This window comes from Xenopus laevis, chromosome 7L, assembly GCF_017654675.1.
Source record: "Xenopus laevis strain J_2021 chromosome 7L, Xenopus_laevis_v10.1, whole genome shotgun sequence".
In the NCBI taxonomy this organism is placed as follows: domain Eukaryota; kingdom Metazoa; phylum Chordata; class Amphibia; order Anura; family Pipidae; genus Xenopus; species Xenopus laevis.
The window spans coordinates 484,086-501,174 of NC_054383.1; the positions used below are offsets into that span (position 1 = coordinate 484,086).

The following is a 17,089-nucleotide window of genomic DNA, read 5'->3' on the forward strand; positions in this document are numbered from 1 at the left end:
GGGGGAGGATTAGTCTTATGGAACCAACGCTGGGGTCTCGGTTATCTCTCCCATTTGAAAGCTAATGGCGGTGGAGGACTAAGCCCTATGATTAAAACCAATGCCCAGGTCGGGAGACCTTTATTTCAGGTAATGCCGGGAGGCATTTGAGTATTATGACCAGAGGTAAACAGTTAGGGACCACCATATGGGTTTTATCTTGACGTGGTATGGTGGCTTATCAATCTTATGATCATAAATTTGTAACAAAAAAACCCCTGTCTTTGTAAATACATGCATCTGTATAGATTACTGACATGACAGGGGACCAGGGAATGTGCATTGATCAATCTTTCTTCTTTTTCTCTATGTCTGTAGTTAATTTGGCCAGATCAGTAGCACTTCCATTGTAATTAAGTATATTTTTATTTAGCCATGGAGTGTTCCCACAACCTTTTCTTTTTGAATTTTAAGTTATATAAAAAAAAAACATATTCTCTTCTGAATGTCAATTGGATGTTGAGGTTATTATCATTTAATATATCCCAAAAACGGTGTAGTTTCTCAGTACCTCCAGTCCTAAGGAAGACCAGGTCATTTAGTAAAGTTTATTAGTCATATCTCGTCTGTCCCTGGCCAATCAGCAATTTCTTTTTATTCTATAGATTCTTTAGAAAATAAAATATCTTATTAATGGATAAACTGGCAAATGCTTTCCTAGTGATTCATGTTTATAAATGTAAAACACAGGGACTATTTGTTATGTACTTGTTGCCTCTTAATGTAAATGTGATTCTCTCAGATAAATATGTGGATCCCAGTGGGGGATGCAGGAAGAATCCTAGACACTTGAATTAAATTTAAATTGATCCTGACTGGTTCTAACAATATTCATATGAGTTAACTGGACTCAGGGGAAGGTATTTACCATGATGTTATTACAGGCATTTTAGGTTTAGAGAAATGGATTTTATCAAGGGAAGAAAATTTCCACTGATACCAAATTACTTATCAGAATTCTGTAAATAAAACCAACAAGAACTACACAAAGCTTTTTCTGCATCGACTGCAACATCCACACGTTTCCCACATGAAAACTGCCAGTGCTTGTTCTTCCCTAGAAAAACACTTTTTGTTCTTTTGTAACTAATGAGGTGCTGGGAAATATAATATTTATATCCATATTGATTAATGACATAGGACTTTGATGAAGAAAAATCTTTTCCTTATTTAAGGATCACTGGAATACAGGGAAGTTTCCCCTTTGAATATATTATTCTGCAAGTCTGTAGAGAAATCACGGGGCTATTTACAAGTGAAGGTCCTAGAGGTTTTGGGGAGCCAGACCAGATGGAAATGAGCTCATCAATATAGTGACATATGGTCGCAATAAGGATTTCTATCTCCAGACACGTCAGTCCACTCGCTCCCACTAATTCATATATAGGTTTGCATATGAGGGGCAAGGGAAGCCTTGGAGAGCAATACACCTCTTTACCCCAAAAATAGAACTGCCTGGAACTGGTTAGAGAGGTCAGCACCTGTCCCACGTATCTGCAACAGAATTACAATGGCAAGTGAAGCAGGTGAACCCCCACACGTCTATATGTCTGACAAAGGGGCCCACCGTCCAAATGTTACATCACTTGACATTATAAAAGATATGGGGTTTGCCCTGCTTCACTTGCTATCATGTGAGGAACAAATGAAGCCCCCCATGGCAGCCTCATATCTATGGAGATAGGACACAGCATTGGAATAAATATAATTGCAGCAGAAAATCTAGGGCCAAAACCAAAAATAAAACACAGTCTTTGGAATATAAATCAGAATCTCATAGGCTTGAAGAGTGGGAAATGGATGAGTACATGTACTGAATACATTTTTGGGCACCTCACTGGAAACATAAAAAAGGCCTACATGAGCGCCAATGCCCACAAATGGCCACTGGAGGACTTGGAGGACCTGTTTGAAAGAAAAAATAATCTGATGGAAACAAATGTCCATAACATTTAATAAATAAAATATTATTCATGGCTTTAGAGGAAAAAGATTCTCATGAGTTTAAAGTAACTTCTAAAAAAATTCACATAACAATAAATAGGCTTTGTATAAAGCAGTTATCTTACCGGTATTCACTCATAGTTACATAGTTACCTAGTTACATAAATAAATCGTGTTGAAAAAAAACAAAGTGCATCAAGTCCAACCCCTCCAAATGAAAACCCAGCCCCATACACACACCCCTCCCTACTGTCACATAAATTCTATATACCCATATCTATACTAACTATAGAGTTTAGTATCACAATAGCCTTTGTATTATGTCTGTCCAAGAAATCATCCAAGTCCCTCTTATAGTCATTAACTGAATCATCACCCGGCAGTGCATTCCCCAACCTCACTGTCCTCACTGTGATGAACCCCCTACTCTGTTCCTTTAAATGAAACTTCTTTTCCTCTAGTCTGAAGGGGAGGCCTCTGGTACGTGATTCTCTTTATGGGTAAAAAGGTCCCCTGCTATTTGTCTATAATGTCCTCTAATGTACTTGTAAAGTCTAATCATGTCCCCTCACAAGCGCCTTTTTTCCCCCAGAGAAAACAACCCCAACCTTGTCAGTCTCCCCTCATAATTTAACTCTTCCCTCCCTCTAACCAGTTTAGTTGCACTTAGTCTCTGCACTCTCTCCAGCTCATTTATATCCCTCTTAAGGACTGGAGTCCAAAACTGCCCCCATACTCCAGATGAGGCCTCACCAGGGACCTATAAAGAGACACAATTATGTTTCATCCCTTGAGTTAATGCCCTTTTTTATACAAGAACTTGATTTGCTTTAGTAGCCACAGAATGACACTGCCCAGAATTAGACAACTTGTTATCTACAAAGACCCCAAGATCCTTCTCATTTAAGGAAACTCCCAACACACTGCCATTTAGTGTAGAACTTGTATTTATATTATTTTTGCCAAAGTGCATAACCTGCATTTATCAACATTGAACCTCATTTTCCAGTTTGCTGCCCAGTTTTCCAGTTTCGACAAATCACTGTTCAAAGTGGCACCATCCTGCATGGAACCTATAGTTCTGCACAATTTAGTCTCATCTGCACAAATAGAAACAGTACTTTCAATGGCCACCTCCAGGTCATTAATAAACAAGTTGAAAAGCAAGGGACCTAGTACAGAGCCCTGCGGTACTCCACTAACAACACTGGTCCAATTAGAAAAGGTTCCATTTACCACCACTCTTTGTAGTCTATCTTTTAGCCAGTTCTCTATCCAGGTACAAATACTATGTTCCAGGCCAACACTCCTTCATTTAACCAGTAACCTTCTGTGTGACACTGTATCAAATGCTTTAGCAAAGTCTAAGTAAATCACATCCACAAGCTCTTTCTGCATAGGGCCTCCCTCACCTTTTGTACCGGTATTGATTGTGATGTATGTAACTCCATATGTTCTATGTATAGAATTCATGTGATTAAGTTGTATAATCAAATTTACTTTACAGTGCTACACAATATGTTGGTGCTATATAAATACATGTTAATAATAATAATAATAAGAAGAATGGACCAAGGACTTTGTGATGTGAAGAATGTATAATATTGTTTTAAAATTACAGTTGTCCAAATGCTTTCCTACTATAGGGGGAATATGTGGTGTTTATACAAATGGCCTGTAGATGTCACTGTGCTCAAGACTTGTACTGTGCATACTTTCTATACAGCTTGTGGTGTTAGAGTTGCTTACTGTTGTGTAATGGCTGCATGAGCCTGCTAATTAAGCACTGTTGTACTGTACTCATCCTCGGCTACAAAAACATAACAAAATTAAGTTAGTCTGGCAAGATCTATTACACATAAAACCATGCTGGCACACACTTATAGTATTATGATTTGCTATGAAGTCCAGTATCTTATCCGTTTGTTGTTGTCCCTTTAGCTCTAATATTAGTATTGGTCTCTTAAGTTTATCCATTAGTTTCTTCCAAAATGTTCTTGTGCAGTGTTGTTTATTTTCTAACATAAGATTCAGCCCCTGTATGATGTTGATGGTTGCAGCCCATAGCAAGCAATTACTAGGTAGCATTACTGGTCATCTATTTAAAACCAGCAGTTCATTGGTGGGTTTATTTTACGAAACATGGATCAGAAGTAAACTACCCACAAATGCATCGGTGCCAAATCTGTAACTGTCCCGAGACAACAAGATCATCTGTGCAAATTCCCCTGCAACAATGACACTTACTGGATAGATCAAGTTCTTGGTGGGACAATGTATGGTTCCTGGTGGCTTCTTTGTGTTTCTGGCTACAGCTCCAAACCCAACAGAGGTACAGCTACAAACAAGACTTGTCCCATTTTATGTAAGTATGAATGGACATTCCTAAAGGCTCTGAGGGATACCCCTGATTTTTATCAAAGACCCAAATTTAAACGATCTGACAGACCACTTATTAAATAAAATATTTATTTGAAAATCCTATTTGTGCCATAGAATCAGAACCAAAACCTAAGAGTTTCCAATAAGTTACAGGATTAGTTGGCAGCAATGGTGCTCTGGATCCAGGAGTTGTAGTTGCAGACCTTGGTGTAGACACCAGGATAGTTCCTCTGGGCACAACCGATTCCCCAGGACACAACTCCCTGCAGCTCTCCATTACACACCACGGGGCCACCAGAGTCACCCTACAGAAAAGAGAGATTGTTATTAGACATATCTCACATTTCAATGCATTACTTCTTATGGAAGATGAATCCTCAGGCAGACAGATAATTATTAGGGGTAACCATGAAAACAAAGTTCAGTATTTACCACCTAGAAGAATTCAGTGATGCAACATCAGAAGGATTGTGTGAGTTACCTGGCAGGAGTCCTTGCCACCCTCCAAGAATCCGGCACAGAACATGTTGTTGGTGATCTGACCGGGGTAGGCACCGGAACACTGGGCGGTAGTCAGGATGGGGGCACTCAAGCACTGCAGGAGGTCTGGATAATTGGCTAAAAAATAAAAAGTTTGGATACTAAATGACAAGATATTGGCAACACTTATGTGAGACTCTCCATATTTTTTCCATACCGAGCTGCACAGTAGACAACGACACAGCAACTACAGTAACACTAGTGAATCAGCAATAAGGCACCAGAATCTGTAATGACCAGGGAATAATTAGAAGTGATTTTGTCAACGGCGCCTTAATTCTTCCTTGTAATCCACAGTTGGTGGAGATAAAGTCTCTGTGGGAGACTCATTTGTTGTTTTATGTGAGTAAGTTGCAAGTTATTCCCCCCATGGTTCTATCTGGTTACAAGGTGCAGCTACTAATCAGTGATTGGACATGAACATGAGCTACTGTGTTAGTAACAATGAAATGGATCTTCTGCAGAAGGGACAACACTGAGTCTTAGGTGTTCAAGGGAAACCCATAGAATCATTTACAGGCAAACTGCTCCTTCCCAAATGTCACAGCATCTTTTCATTATCTGTAATTGGAGCATTTCTGAATCTTGTTCCTCCTCAAATTCAAATTAATACTAAACACGCATGGTTAATCAATAAGTACAAAATGTGAGATTTTTTTTTCTCCACCCTCCATTTAAAAATAAATATTAACCCATTGAGGATTCAAGAACATTTTTTTGTATAAGACAGGGAAGTGGCTGAGTTTGGCTGGAACTGAGTGTTTCTGGGTGGAATCTTGCTGCACTATATTTATAATTATTCCCCAGGTCTCGAAAGTTTTCAGAAATTGATATTTGTGAATTAACAGTATTTATTTTGATAACTTACAGCCACTGGTCAGAGTGTTTCCCCAGCCGGAGATCAGGCAGCTGGTACCGGTGTTGGCACAACTAGAAGGCAGAGCCACAGCATTCACATTGGAGTTAAGGGAGGCAGGAGAGGCAAGTTTGATCAACATGATGTCATTGTCAAGGGTCCTGGAGTTGTAGTTGGGGTGTCTGATGACCTTGGCAGAGTTGATGAATTGTTCTGTTCCTTCACTTAGGGCGATGTTGTGTTCCCCAAGCCTGACCTGGACGCTCCTTTAAGGGAAAGTAAATACACAGAAATGTAATGTCAATGAAGAAGAAAATGGATGGAGTCATTTGGCACAGGAAAGGATATTCTATTTGGAGAATAAGCTTGAAAATTAACATGGCAAAGGAATAATAAGTATAATGTTGTTTCGTATTCAGTTGTCCCAGAAAGGATTCAACTTTTTAATCACTTGATATAATTGACTATTGTAACATCAACTTTGGTGCGTCATTAAATGTTTATAAAGATTTACTTCCTGTGGAACCCGATGGTTCTGGTCATGTTATGTAGGACTCTGTACTTACGATTTCCAGCAGTGAGCAGCAGACACAACCCACTGGTTAGAGATCAGGGACCCCCCACAGAAATGGTACCCCGAGTTCAGGGAGACAATGTAGGGGACAGAGTTCCTGGCACAGGTAGAACCTCCAATGATCTTGTCATCATCAAAGGCAGCTGGGAAGAGAAGGTACATGAATTCTTATTGTGTAAATGTTGATCTTCACAGTAATATAGACAAATGGGTAAAATGAATAGATAAATGTAAGGGCTTTTCCTCTAACATACAACAATAAACTCTTGTAACAAATAATATAAAGATTAAGTAAGAGACATTTGGCAAAGGAACTCACCCACTGCTCCCAGGAGCACAAAGATCAGAAGAAGTTTCATGGTGGAGATGTGTCCAAGTAGATGTTCTGCAGGAGAAACTTCTGGTATTTATACCCAAACCTACAGATCAGCCCTTCACCTCTCACCTCTATGTATTTAAATAGAAGTAAAAAGTATGAATATGAGTGGCCTTGGGGGGTGGTGGGAATGACACAGAGGGACTCACAATCTTTACCATTTTCCAGAGGATTTCAGGCTTATCAGGAATGTGTTTGTGAAATTCCTTGTCCATACATGAAGCAATTTGTACTCAGTCTCACTGTGTTTCAACATATTTCACTATTATTTCTGCACAGGGGGGTAGAGAATAAAATATAAAAATATATCCATTAATCAAATCTATTTAATTTTAACTTCTAATGGACTTAAACATTGGAAGAAATAAGAGAATTGTGAAGCAAAACCTCTGGCAAGTAATTGAAAGTGGAAACATTCCAGACAATAAGACCTTCATTGACCCTGTTTCCTATTTTATGAGATAATCCGGTACCTCTATATAATAACTCTGTTCATTTTGTAATTGGCCCCTCGTTTGTTCTCTGACTCTCACCTCCTATATGTTCATATCAGATGTTGATGTTGATAAGATCATCTAACAGCTACAGACATTATGAACAGCTGTATCTGAGTTATACCTCAATAAATGGAAAAAACTCTTAAAGGGGCCGTTCACTTTTAGAATGTTATAGAATGGAAATTTCTAAGCAATTTCTCAATTGGTTTTCATTATTTCTTTTTTTTTTGATAGATTTGGAATTATTTGCCTCCCTCGTCTCTTTCCAGCTTTTTCAATGGGGTCACTGACCACCATCTAAAAACAAATGCTCTGTAAGGCTACACTTAAGGGGCACATTTACTATGGGTCGAATATTGAGAGAAAATAACCCTCGATATTCGACCATCGAAGTAAAATCCTTTCGAAGTCGAAGGATTTACCGCATTTAGTTAGATCGAACGATCGAAGGAAAAATCCATCGATCAAACGATTTTCCTTCAATCGGAAATTACTTAGAAAGCCTATGGGGAAGGTCCCCATAGGCTAACATTGGTGCTCGGTAGGTTTTAGGTGGAGAAGTATTTAGTCGAAGTTTTTTTAAAGAGACAGTACTTCGACTATCGAATGGTCGAATAGTCAAATGATTTTTAGTTCGAATCGTTTGATTCAAAGTCGTAGTCGAAGTAGCCAATTGGGCCAGAAAAAACTTAGAAATTCGAAGTATTTTTCATTTTAATCCTTCACTCGAGCTAAGTAAATGTGCCCCTTATTGTTATTTTTTATTCCTCATCTTTCTATTCAGGCCTCTCCAATTCATATTCCAGTCTCTTATTCAAATCAGTGCATGGTTGCTAGGGGAATTTGGACCCTAACAACCAGATGGCTGAAATAGCAAACTAGAGAGCTGCTGAATAAAAAGCTAAATAACTCAAAAAGCCACACATAATAAAAAATAAAACCAATTACTAGGGATGTAGCGAACGTCGGAAAAAAAGTTCGCGAACATATTCGCGAACTTGCGCAAAAACGTGAGCGGTTCGCGAACGGTTCGCGAACCCCATAGACTTCAATGGGAAGGCGAACTTTAACATCTAGAAAAGACATTTCTGGCCAGAAAAATGATTTTAAAGTTGTTTAAAGGGTGCAACGACCTGGACAGTGGCATGCCAGAGGGGGATCAAGGGCAAAAATGTATCTGAAAAATCTGCCTGTGTGTGCTTGGAAGAGATAGTGTAGGGGGAGAGCTGTTAGTGATTTCAGGGACAGATGATAGTAAGTTTGCTGGCTAGTAATCTGCTTGATACTGCTCTGTATTGGAGGGACAGAAGTCTGCAGGGATTTGAGGGACATTTTTAGCTTAGGTAGCTTTGCTGGCTAGTAATCTACTGTTCTCTTTAAACAACTGCCATACGTTGACCTTGTAGGCATTGTTTGCCCAGTTTTTTGGACGCAGCCACTGAAGCACAGTTGCCATAAAAAATATGCCATATAAATGCTGAAAATAGTCATTTTTCGCCATTACGTTGACCTTGTAGACATTGTTTGCCCAGTTTTTTTGGTTGCAGCCACTGAAGCACAGTTGCCAGAAAAATTATGCCATATAAATGCCTGAAAATATAAATTTTTTTGGTTGCAGCCACTGAAGCACAGAGGCCAGAAAAAATTATGCCATATAAATGCTGAAAATATGCATTTTTTTGGTTGCAGCCACTGAAGCACAGAGGCCAGAAAAATTATGCCATATAAATGCAGAAAATATGCATTTTTTTGGACGCAGCCACTGAAGCACAGTTGCCAGAAAAAATATGCCATATAAATGCTGAAAATAGTCATTTTTTGCCATACGTTGACCTTGTAGACATTGTTTGCCCAGTTTTTTTGGTTGCAGCCACTGAAGCACAGAGGCCAGAAAAAATTAAACCAGTAGGGTTTGCACCCTAGTTTGTAACGGTGGCGGAGGGAGGAGGAGGACGCTAAAGGACAGCTGTGTGTGGAGTCATGAGGCTTGAAGAGAAGGACAGCTGCATAGAAGTCAGAACAAGTCTTCCGGCGTGCAGTAACCCTCCGAGATCCACCCCTCATTCATTTTAATAAAGGTCAGGTAATCGACACTTTTGTGACCTAGGCGAGTTCTCTTCTCAGTTACAATCCCTCCTGCTGCACTGAAGGTCCTTTCTGAGAGCACACTTGAGGCTGGGCAAGACAAGAGGTTCATGGCAAATTGTGACAGCTCTGGCCACAGATCAAGCCTGCGCACCCAGTAGTCCAGGGGTTCATCGCTCCTCAGAGTGTCGATATCTGCAGTTAATGCCAGGTAGTCCGCTACCTGCCGGTCGAGGCGTTTCTTTGAGGGTGGATCCAGAAGGGTTGTGGCGCTGCCTTGGACAGAAAAACATTTGCATGTCTGACGTTACAGACTGGCCAAAGGGCTTTTCCTTGCAGGTGTGCTCGTGGCAGGATTACTGCACCTCTGCCCCTGGAATGTTGATGAGTTCCTGAAGTGACATCACCCTTAAAAGCATTGTACAACATGTTTTGCAGGCTGGTTTGTAAATGCCGCATCTTTTTCGGACTTGTGGTATGTTGGTAACATTTCTGACACTTTATGCTTGTACCGAGGGTCTAGTAGCGTTGCGACCCAGTACAGGTCCTTCTCCTTAAGCCTCTTGATACGGGGGTCCTTCAACAGCATGACAGCATGAAAGACCCCATTCTCACAAGGTTGGATGCAGAGCTATCCATCTCCGCTTCCTCATTATCAAGGACTGCATCATCCACGGTCTCCTCCCCCCAGCCACGTACAAGACCAGGGGTCCCCAAAAGGTCACCACTAGCCCCCTGGAAGCCTGCTCCTGTTGGTCCTCCTCCTCCTCCTCCACAAAGCCACCTTCCTCCTCTGACTCCACTTCTGGCACCTCTCCCTGCGTTGCAGCAGGTGCCTGGGTTCGTTCTGGTGATTCCGACCAGAAATCGTGCGCTTCCAGCTCTCCTCGTCACGCTGGTCTACAGCCTCATCTGTCACTCGTCGCACGGCACGCTCCAGGAAGAAAGCGAAGGGTATTAGGTCGCTGATGGTGCCTTCGTGCGACTGACCATATTTGTCACCTCTTCAAAAGGTCGCATGAGCCTGCAGGCATCGCGCATAAGCACCCAGTAACGGGGGAAAAAAAATCCCCAGCTGTGCAGATCCAGTCCTACCACCCAGTTCAAAAAGGTACTCGTTGACGGCCCTTTGTTGTTGCAGCAGACGTTCCAACATAAGGAGCGTTGAATTCCAGCGAGTCTGGCTGTCAGAAATCAAACGCCTGACTGGCATGTTGTAGCGCTGCTGAATGTCAGCAAGGCGTGCCATGGCTGTGTAGGAACGTCTGAAATGGGCCGACACCTTTCTGGACTGGGTGAGAACGTCCTGGAATCCTGGGTACTTGGAGACAAAACGTTGACTATTAAATTTAACACATGTGCCATGCAGGGCACATGTGTTAAATTGCCTAGTCTCAACGCTGCCAACAGATTGCTTCCATTGTCACACACCACTTTTCCGATCTGCAGTTGGTGTGGGGTCAGCCACCGATCGGCCTGTGACTGCAGAGATGACAGGAGTACAGATCCGGTATGGTTTTTGCTTTCCAGGCACGTCATCCCCAAGACAGCGTGACAACGGCGTACCTGGCACGTCGAATAGCCTAGGGGGAGCTGGGGTGCACAGGTGTGGAGGAGGAGAAGGAGGACCCAGCAGCAGAGTAAGAAGAAGAAGAAGACGAGGTAGAGAGCGATGGAGGAGTAGAGGTGGTGGCAGAACCGCGTGCAATCCGTGGCGGTGACACCAACTCCACTGTTGTTGTTGAGCTACCCATTCCCTGCTTCCCAGCCATTACCAAGTTCACCCAGTGGGCAGTGTAGGTGACATACCTGCCCTGACCATGCTTGGAGGACCATGCGTCAGTAGTCATATGGACCTTTGGCCCAACACTAAGTGACAGAGATGCGGTAACTTGGCTCTGCACATGTTGGTACAGGTGTGGTATTCCCTTTTTAGAAAAAAAATTGCGGCTGGGTACCTTCCACTGCGGTGTCCCAATTGCTACAAATTTGCGGAAGGCCTCAGAGTCCACCAGCTGGTATGGTAAAAGCTGGCGGGCTAAGAGTGCAGACAAGCCAGCTGTCAGACGCCGGGCAAGGGGGTGACAGTCAGACATTGGCTTCTTACGCTCAAACATGGCCTTCACAGAAACTTGGCTGGTGGCAGATGACTGGGAATGGGAACAGGTGGTCAAGGTGGAAGGCGGAGTGGAGGGTGGTTCAGACGGGTCAAGGAGAGCAGAGGTAGAGCAGTAAGATGCTGGACCAGAAGGAGTGTGGCTTTTAGTTTGCCTGTTGCCTTTGAGGTGTTGCTCCCAAAGTGCTTTGTGCTTGCCGCTCATGTGCCTTCGCATAGAAGTTGTACCTATGTGGCTGTTGGGCTTACCAAGGCTCAGTTTCTGACTGCACTCATTGCAAATTACAATGCTTTTGTCAGAGGCACACACATTAAAAAAATCCCACACTGCTGACTTTTTGGAAGTGTGCGATCTGGCGGTAACAGTAGAAGTTGGCGGCATTGGCGGCATTGGCGGCAATGGCGGGTGCGTTGGCCGGCTGAACACAGGTGCCGATACATGTTGTTGCCCTACTGATCCCTGCGGGCTGTCCTCCCTGCTTCTTCTAAGTCTTATTCTCCTACTGCCTCTCTGACTCTCCGTCTCTCCATCTGAACTACCCTCCTCTTGCTCTCTTCTACTAGGCACCCACAAAACATCAATCTCCTCATCATCATTCTCCTCAGATGCATCAATTTCTTCTGACACATCACAGAAGGAAGCAGCAGCGGGGACCTCCTCCTCATCACTCATTATGTCCATCTCTATCGTGTTCTCTGCCAGAATTAAATCTGGTGTAAGGTCCTCATCTCCTTCATCTTCTTCTGGCAATAATGGTTGCGCATTACTCAGTTCAAGAAACTCATGGGAAAATAACTCCTCTGACCCCAGTGAAGAAGGGGCACCGGTGGTGGAGGAAGTGTTACGTGGGGTGGCCATAGCAGTGGAGGATGAGGAGGATGTTGTGGTAAAGTTAGAAACGGTAGAGGATGGGGTGTGCTGTGTAAGCCAGTCAACTACCTCTTCAGCATTTTGGGAGTTCAGGGTCATTGGCTTTTTAAAACTGGGCAATTTGCTAGGGCCACAGGATTGCATAGCAGCACGGCCCCTAGCACGGCCTCTGCGTGGCGGCCTGCCTTTGCCTGGCATTATTTTTAAAAAAACAACAACAACAACAAAAACTCAGTTGGTTTTTCTGGAAACGATAATACACACAGCTAGATGGCGGGTTGAAGAAAACAGTGTGCAAATAATGCCTACAAGGTCAACGTATACACTACTACAGCGGTGGATACGGATTACGTAAAATATATGAATGCTGCTTGAAAAAAAGTAACTCAAGTGGTTTTTCTAGAGACGATAATATTATCAATATTTAGACAAAATGTGAACAAGCTCACACAGCTAGATGGCGGGTTGAAGAAAACAGTGTGCAAATAATGCCTACAAGGTCAACGTATACACTACTACAGCGGTGGATACGGATTACGTAAAATATATGAATGCTGCTTGAAAAAAAGTAACTCAAGTGGTTTTTCTAGAGACGATAATATTATCAATATTTAGACAAAATGTGAACAAGCTCACACAGCTAGATGGCGGGTTGAAGAAAACAGTGTGCAAATAATGCCTACAAGGTCAACGTATACACTACTACAGCGGTGGATACGGATTACGTAAAATATATGAATGCTGCTTGAAAAAAAGTAACTCAAGTGGTTTTTCTAGAGACGATAATATTATCAATATTTAGACAAAATGTGAACAAGCTCACACAGCTAGATGGCGGGTTGAAGAAAACAGTGTGCAAATAATGCCTACAAGGTCAACGTATACACTACTACAGCGGTGGATACGGATTACGTAAAATATATTATGGCTGCTTGAAAAAAGTCACTCCGGTGTTTTTTCTGGAGACGGTAATATTATGGATATTTAGACAGAATGTGAACAAGGTCACACAGCTAGATGGCGGGTTGAAGAAAACAGTGTGCAAATAATGCCTACAAGGTCAACGTATACACTACTACAGCGGTGGATACGGATTACGTAAAATATATTATGGCTGCTTGAAAAAAGTCACTCCGGTGTTTTTTCTGGAGACGGTAATATTATGGATATTTAGACAGAATGTGAACAAGGTCACACAGCTAGATGGCGGGTTGAAGAAAACAGTGTGCAAATAATGCCTACAAGGTCAACGTATACACTACTACAGCGGTGGATACGGATTACGTAAAATATATTATGGCTGCTTGAAAAAAAGTAACTCAAGTGGTTTTTCTAGAGACGATAATATTATCAATATTTAGACAAAATGTGACACAGCTAGATGGCGGGTTGAAGAAAACACTGTGCAAATAATGCCTACAAGGTCAACGTATACACTACTACAGCGGTGGATACGGATTACGTAAAATATATTATGGCTGCTTGAAAAAAGTCACTCCGGTGTTTTTTCTGGAGACGGTAATATTATGGATATTTAGACAGAATGTGAACAAGGTCACACAGCTAGATGGCGGGTTGAAGAAAACAGTGTGCAAATAATGCCTACAGGGCAAATAATGCCTAAAAGGTCAACTTATACACTACTACAGCGGTAGTAAAATAAAAAAAAGTAAAATAAAAAAAAAATGAATATTAAAAAAAAAAATTAAAGTTGGTGCTGCTGAACTACTAGGAGCAGCAGATTAGCACACCAGTCCCACTCCCCAACACTGCTAGACTAATAGCACTGGGCTCTTATAGTAGTAGTAGTAGTAGTAGTAAAACAACAAAAAAATAAATAAAAGCAGTCCTTACAAGGACTACTGTTATTGCAGCAGTCAGCAGATGAGATCAGAAGCAGGACAGCTGCCCACTGCAGCTACATACAGAGCACTGCAGTAGAAGGTAGATTACTAGCCAGCAAAGCTACCTAAGCTTAAATGTCCCTCAAACCCCTGCAGACTTCTGTCCCTCCAATAACAGAGCAGTATCAAAACGATTACTAGCCAGCAAACTTTCAACTGTCCCTGAAATCACTAACAGGCAGCAGCTCTCTCCCTACACTATCTCTTCAGCACACACAGGCAGAGTGAAAAAACGCTGCAGGGCTTCGGTTTTTATAGGGAAGGGGAGTGGTCCAGGGGAGAGCTTCCTGATTGGCTGCCATGTACCTGCTGGTCTGGGGTGAGAGGGCAAAAAAAAAGCGCCAACAATGGCGAACCCAAAATGGCGAACGTCGCGCGACGTTCGCGAACTTCCGGCGAGCGCGAACACCCGATGTTCGCGCGAACAAGTTCGCCGGCGAACAGTTCGCGACATCTCTACCAATTACAAATTGTCTCATAATATCCCTTTCTACATCATAATAAAGCTGAACTACCCTGGGGGTTAATCAGTAAAATATCCTATATCTGTATGGCTCTGTATGCCTCTAATGAGAAGTATTCATAGAATTAATAGCTGACATTTGTGAAGCAAGTTATTAAGAGACGTGTAGAATTCTATCAAGAGCTGATGGAGCTCATTCATTTGGGTCATGTAGAAATGGTGAATAAACTCTGTGTTCCACCCCCTCTATCATTTTATTCCATTGTGAAGAGATGGATTGTGGAAAAGCAGAATGACTGCAGAATTGTTGCTAAATACCCCTGCTCACTTCACCAAGATTTCTGGTGCACACATTGGGAAAATAGTGGAAATTTGCTCTGTGAATTTGTCAGAAGTGGAACATCGTTATCTATAAATGTAATGATCAATGATGATTCTTTTATTATTGACGTTTTTATGAGTTCAACCCCCCTTAAGAGTCTGGAAGACTGTGAGATTGAATAGCCATGAGCACCTGCAAAAGACTAACAGTAGTGTGGCCTTTATGTATAGACTCAGCTGTGGGGGTTTATCCTTATACTGAGGGATTCTTAGTTATTGTTCTCAATTACTTTCCAACCCTCTGCTTCATACTTACTCAAGGTACAAAACTCTATACATTGACACAATCTTTTTCTTGTATCTTGCACAAGTGTGCACATTGTATCATGATGGACTGGGAGTGCAAAATAGACCTCATTAGACTCAGCATTACATTGGTTGATAACCTCAAATTAACTTGCAGAACATTCACATCTACTTTACACTCTTTCACCTCTGCAACAATCAATAGAATTATCTTGCTCTGCTCCAAAACCTGCTCCTTGTCTCCATACCTTGTCACCTGTTTCACCCATTTTTTCTACACTAAGCCTGGCGCTTACCTACCTCTTTAACCTTTCGCTTTCTGATGGCACTATCAAAAATCCATTTTCCTTATGTTTCAAGTAAAGCCTAAACCTTTAGATTTTCCAGTCATTCTAGAGTGTTGATGTCTGTCCTCCAGTTTGACCATCTGTTCTGTCCTATTTCCCACTGTGGATACAATTTAGATTGACAAACTGCCTGGCATGAGGTTTTTATGCACCAAATAAAGATGAATTGGGATGGGTTAGTGTTAGAGTTGAGAGCAATCAGAGAAGGAGGAAATACATTATTATTAGTCAATTAGTCTATTCTTTTGCCTCTGCTGAATCTTCTACCTGAAATCCATTCATTTTCCTCCTCCTCCTCCTTTTAACTTCCTCTTACCTGACCAATCATTAAAGGGGGTCTATTGCAAAAATTAAAATTGAATATTAGCTTCTGCATAGTGAAATAGGAAACTTTCCACATATAATCAATTAAATATTCTGTACACTTTCAGAAATCAAGTTTATCTTCACTATTCCTCTCTCAGCATCTGTTTCTCTTCATTCTGTTTTCATTCAGAAGTTGGGTGTCAGATGAATGATCAGTTTGCCTAAAATCCATTCATTTTCCTTTTCCCCTGACTGAAGCATTGGAAGTAGAACAAGACTTGGTGGTTCCTGTCTTCTTCTATCACTTGTATCTCTTTATTATAAGGATCTCATTATTTCATGTATTGGAGACCACTTTATTACATCTCTTCCCTCATTGATTCCATGGTCCAGCAAATCTGAGCGGTCACATCCTGATATTATCTCTTGTCTCATTGGTTCTGGCTCACAGTTTTCTATAGTGTAATGACTGACAGGATTATTGAACCTTATTATGTCCATATTTTAGTTGTTTCCATTTCAGACAGACATACAGGTACATTTAGTTCCGTAAATCTTTGTACAGAGACAACTTTTTTCTAATTTTGGTTCTGTACATGACCATAATGAATTTTAAATGAAAGAACTCAGATGTAGTTGAACTGCAGACTTTCAGATGTAATTCAGTGGGTTATACAAAGAGATTGCATAAAAATGTGAAGAATTAACTTAATTTCAGGGGCCCAAAAATAATTAGACAAATTAAAAAACTGAAAATAAAATGTTAATTTCTAATACTTGGTAGAAACCCTTTAGCTGGCAATGACAGGCTGAAGTGTTGAACTCATGGACATCAGCAGATTGTGGGTTTGCTCCTGTTTAATGCTCTGCCAGGCCTTTACTGCAGCGTCTTCTTTCACTTGCTCTTTGTTTGTGGCCTTTCTGTCCCAAGTTTAGTCTTCAACAAGTGAAATGCAGCTCAATTGGCTTCACATCAGCTCAATATTCCACTTCTTTGCTTTATTAAACTCCTGGGTTGCTTTGGCTCTATGTTTTGGCTCATTATGAGACGCCTCCCAATCAATGTGAGTGCATTTAGCTGGATTTGAGCAGACAGTGTCTCTGAAGAGCTCACAATTCATTCTTGTGCTTCTGTGTCACATGATGGATAAACACTAGTGTC

At 41.5% G+C, this 17,089-nt stretch overlaps 2 protein-coding genes across 2 annotated transcripts in view; both read right to left on the minus strand.

Annotated features, from left to right (window-relative positions):
* The window catches only part of LOC443731 (TCR VDJC BV5 BJ1), a 188,089-nt gene that overhangs the window by 128,361 nt on the left and 42,639 nt on the right, over positions 1-17,089 (minus strand).
* LOC121395797 (trypsin-like) lies at positions 4,496-6,697 on the minus strand. Its single transcript, XM_041570080.1, has 5 exons — positions 6,655-6,697; positions 6,328-6,478; positions 5,774-6,027; positions 4,847-4,983; positions 4,496-4,670 (listed from the first exon to the last, which is right to left on the minus strand). The coding sequence occupies exons 1-5, from the start codon at positions 6,692-6,694 to the stop codon at positions 4,521-4,523; spliced, it is 732 nt and encodes a 243-aa protein (XP_041426014.1). The 5' UTR covers positions 6,695-6,697; the 3' UTR covers positions 4,496-4,520.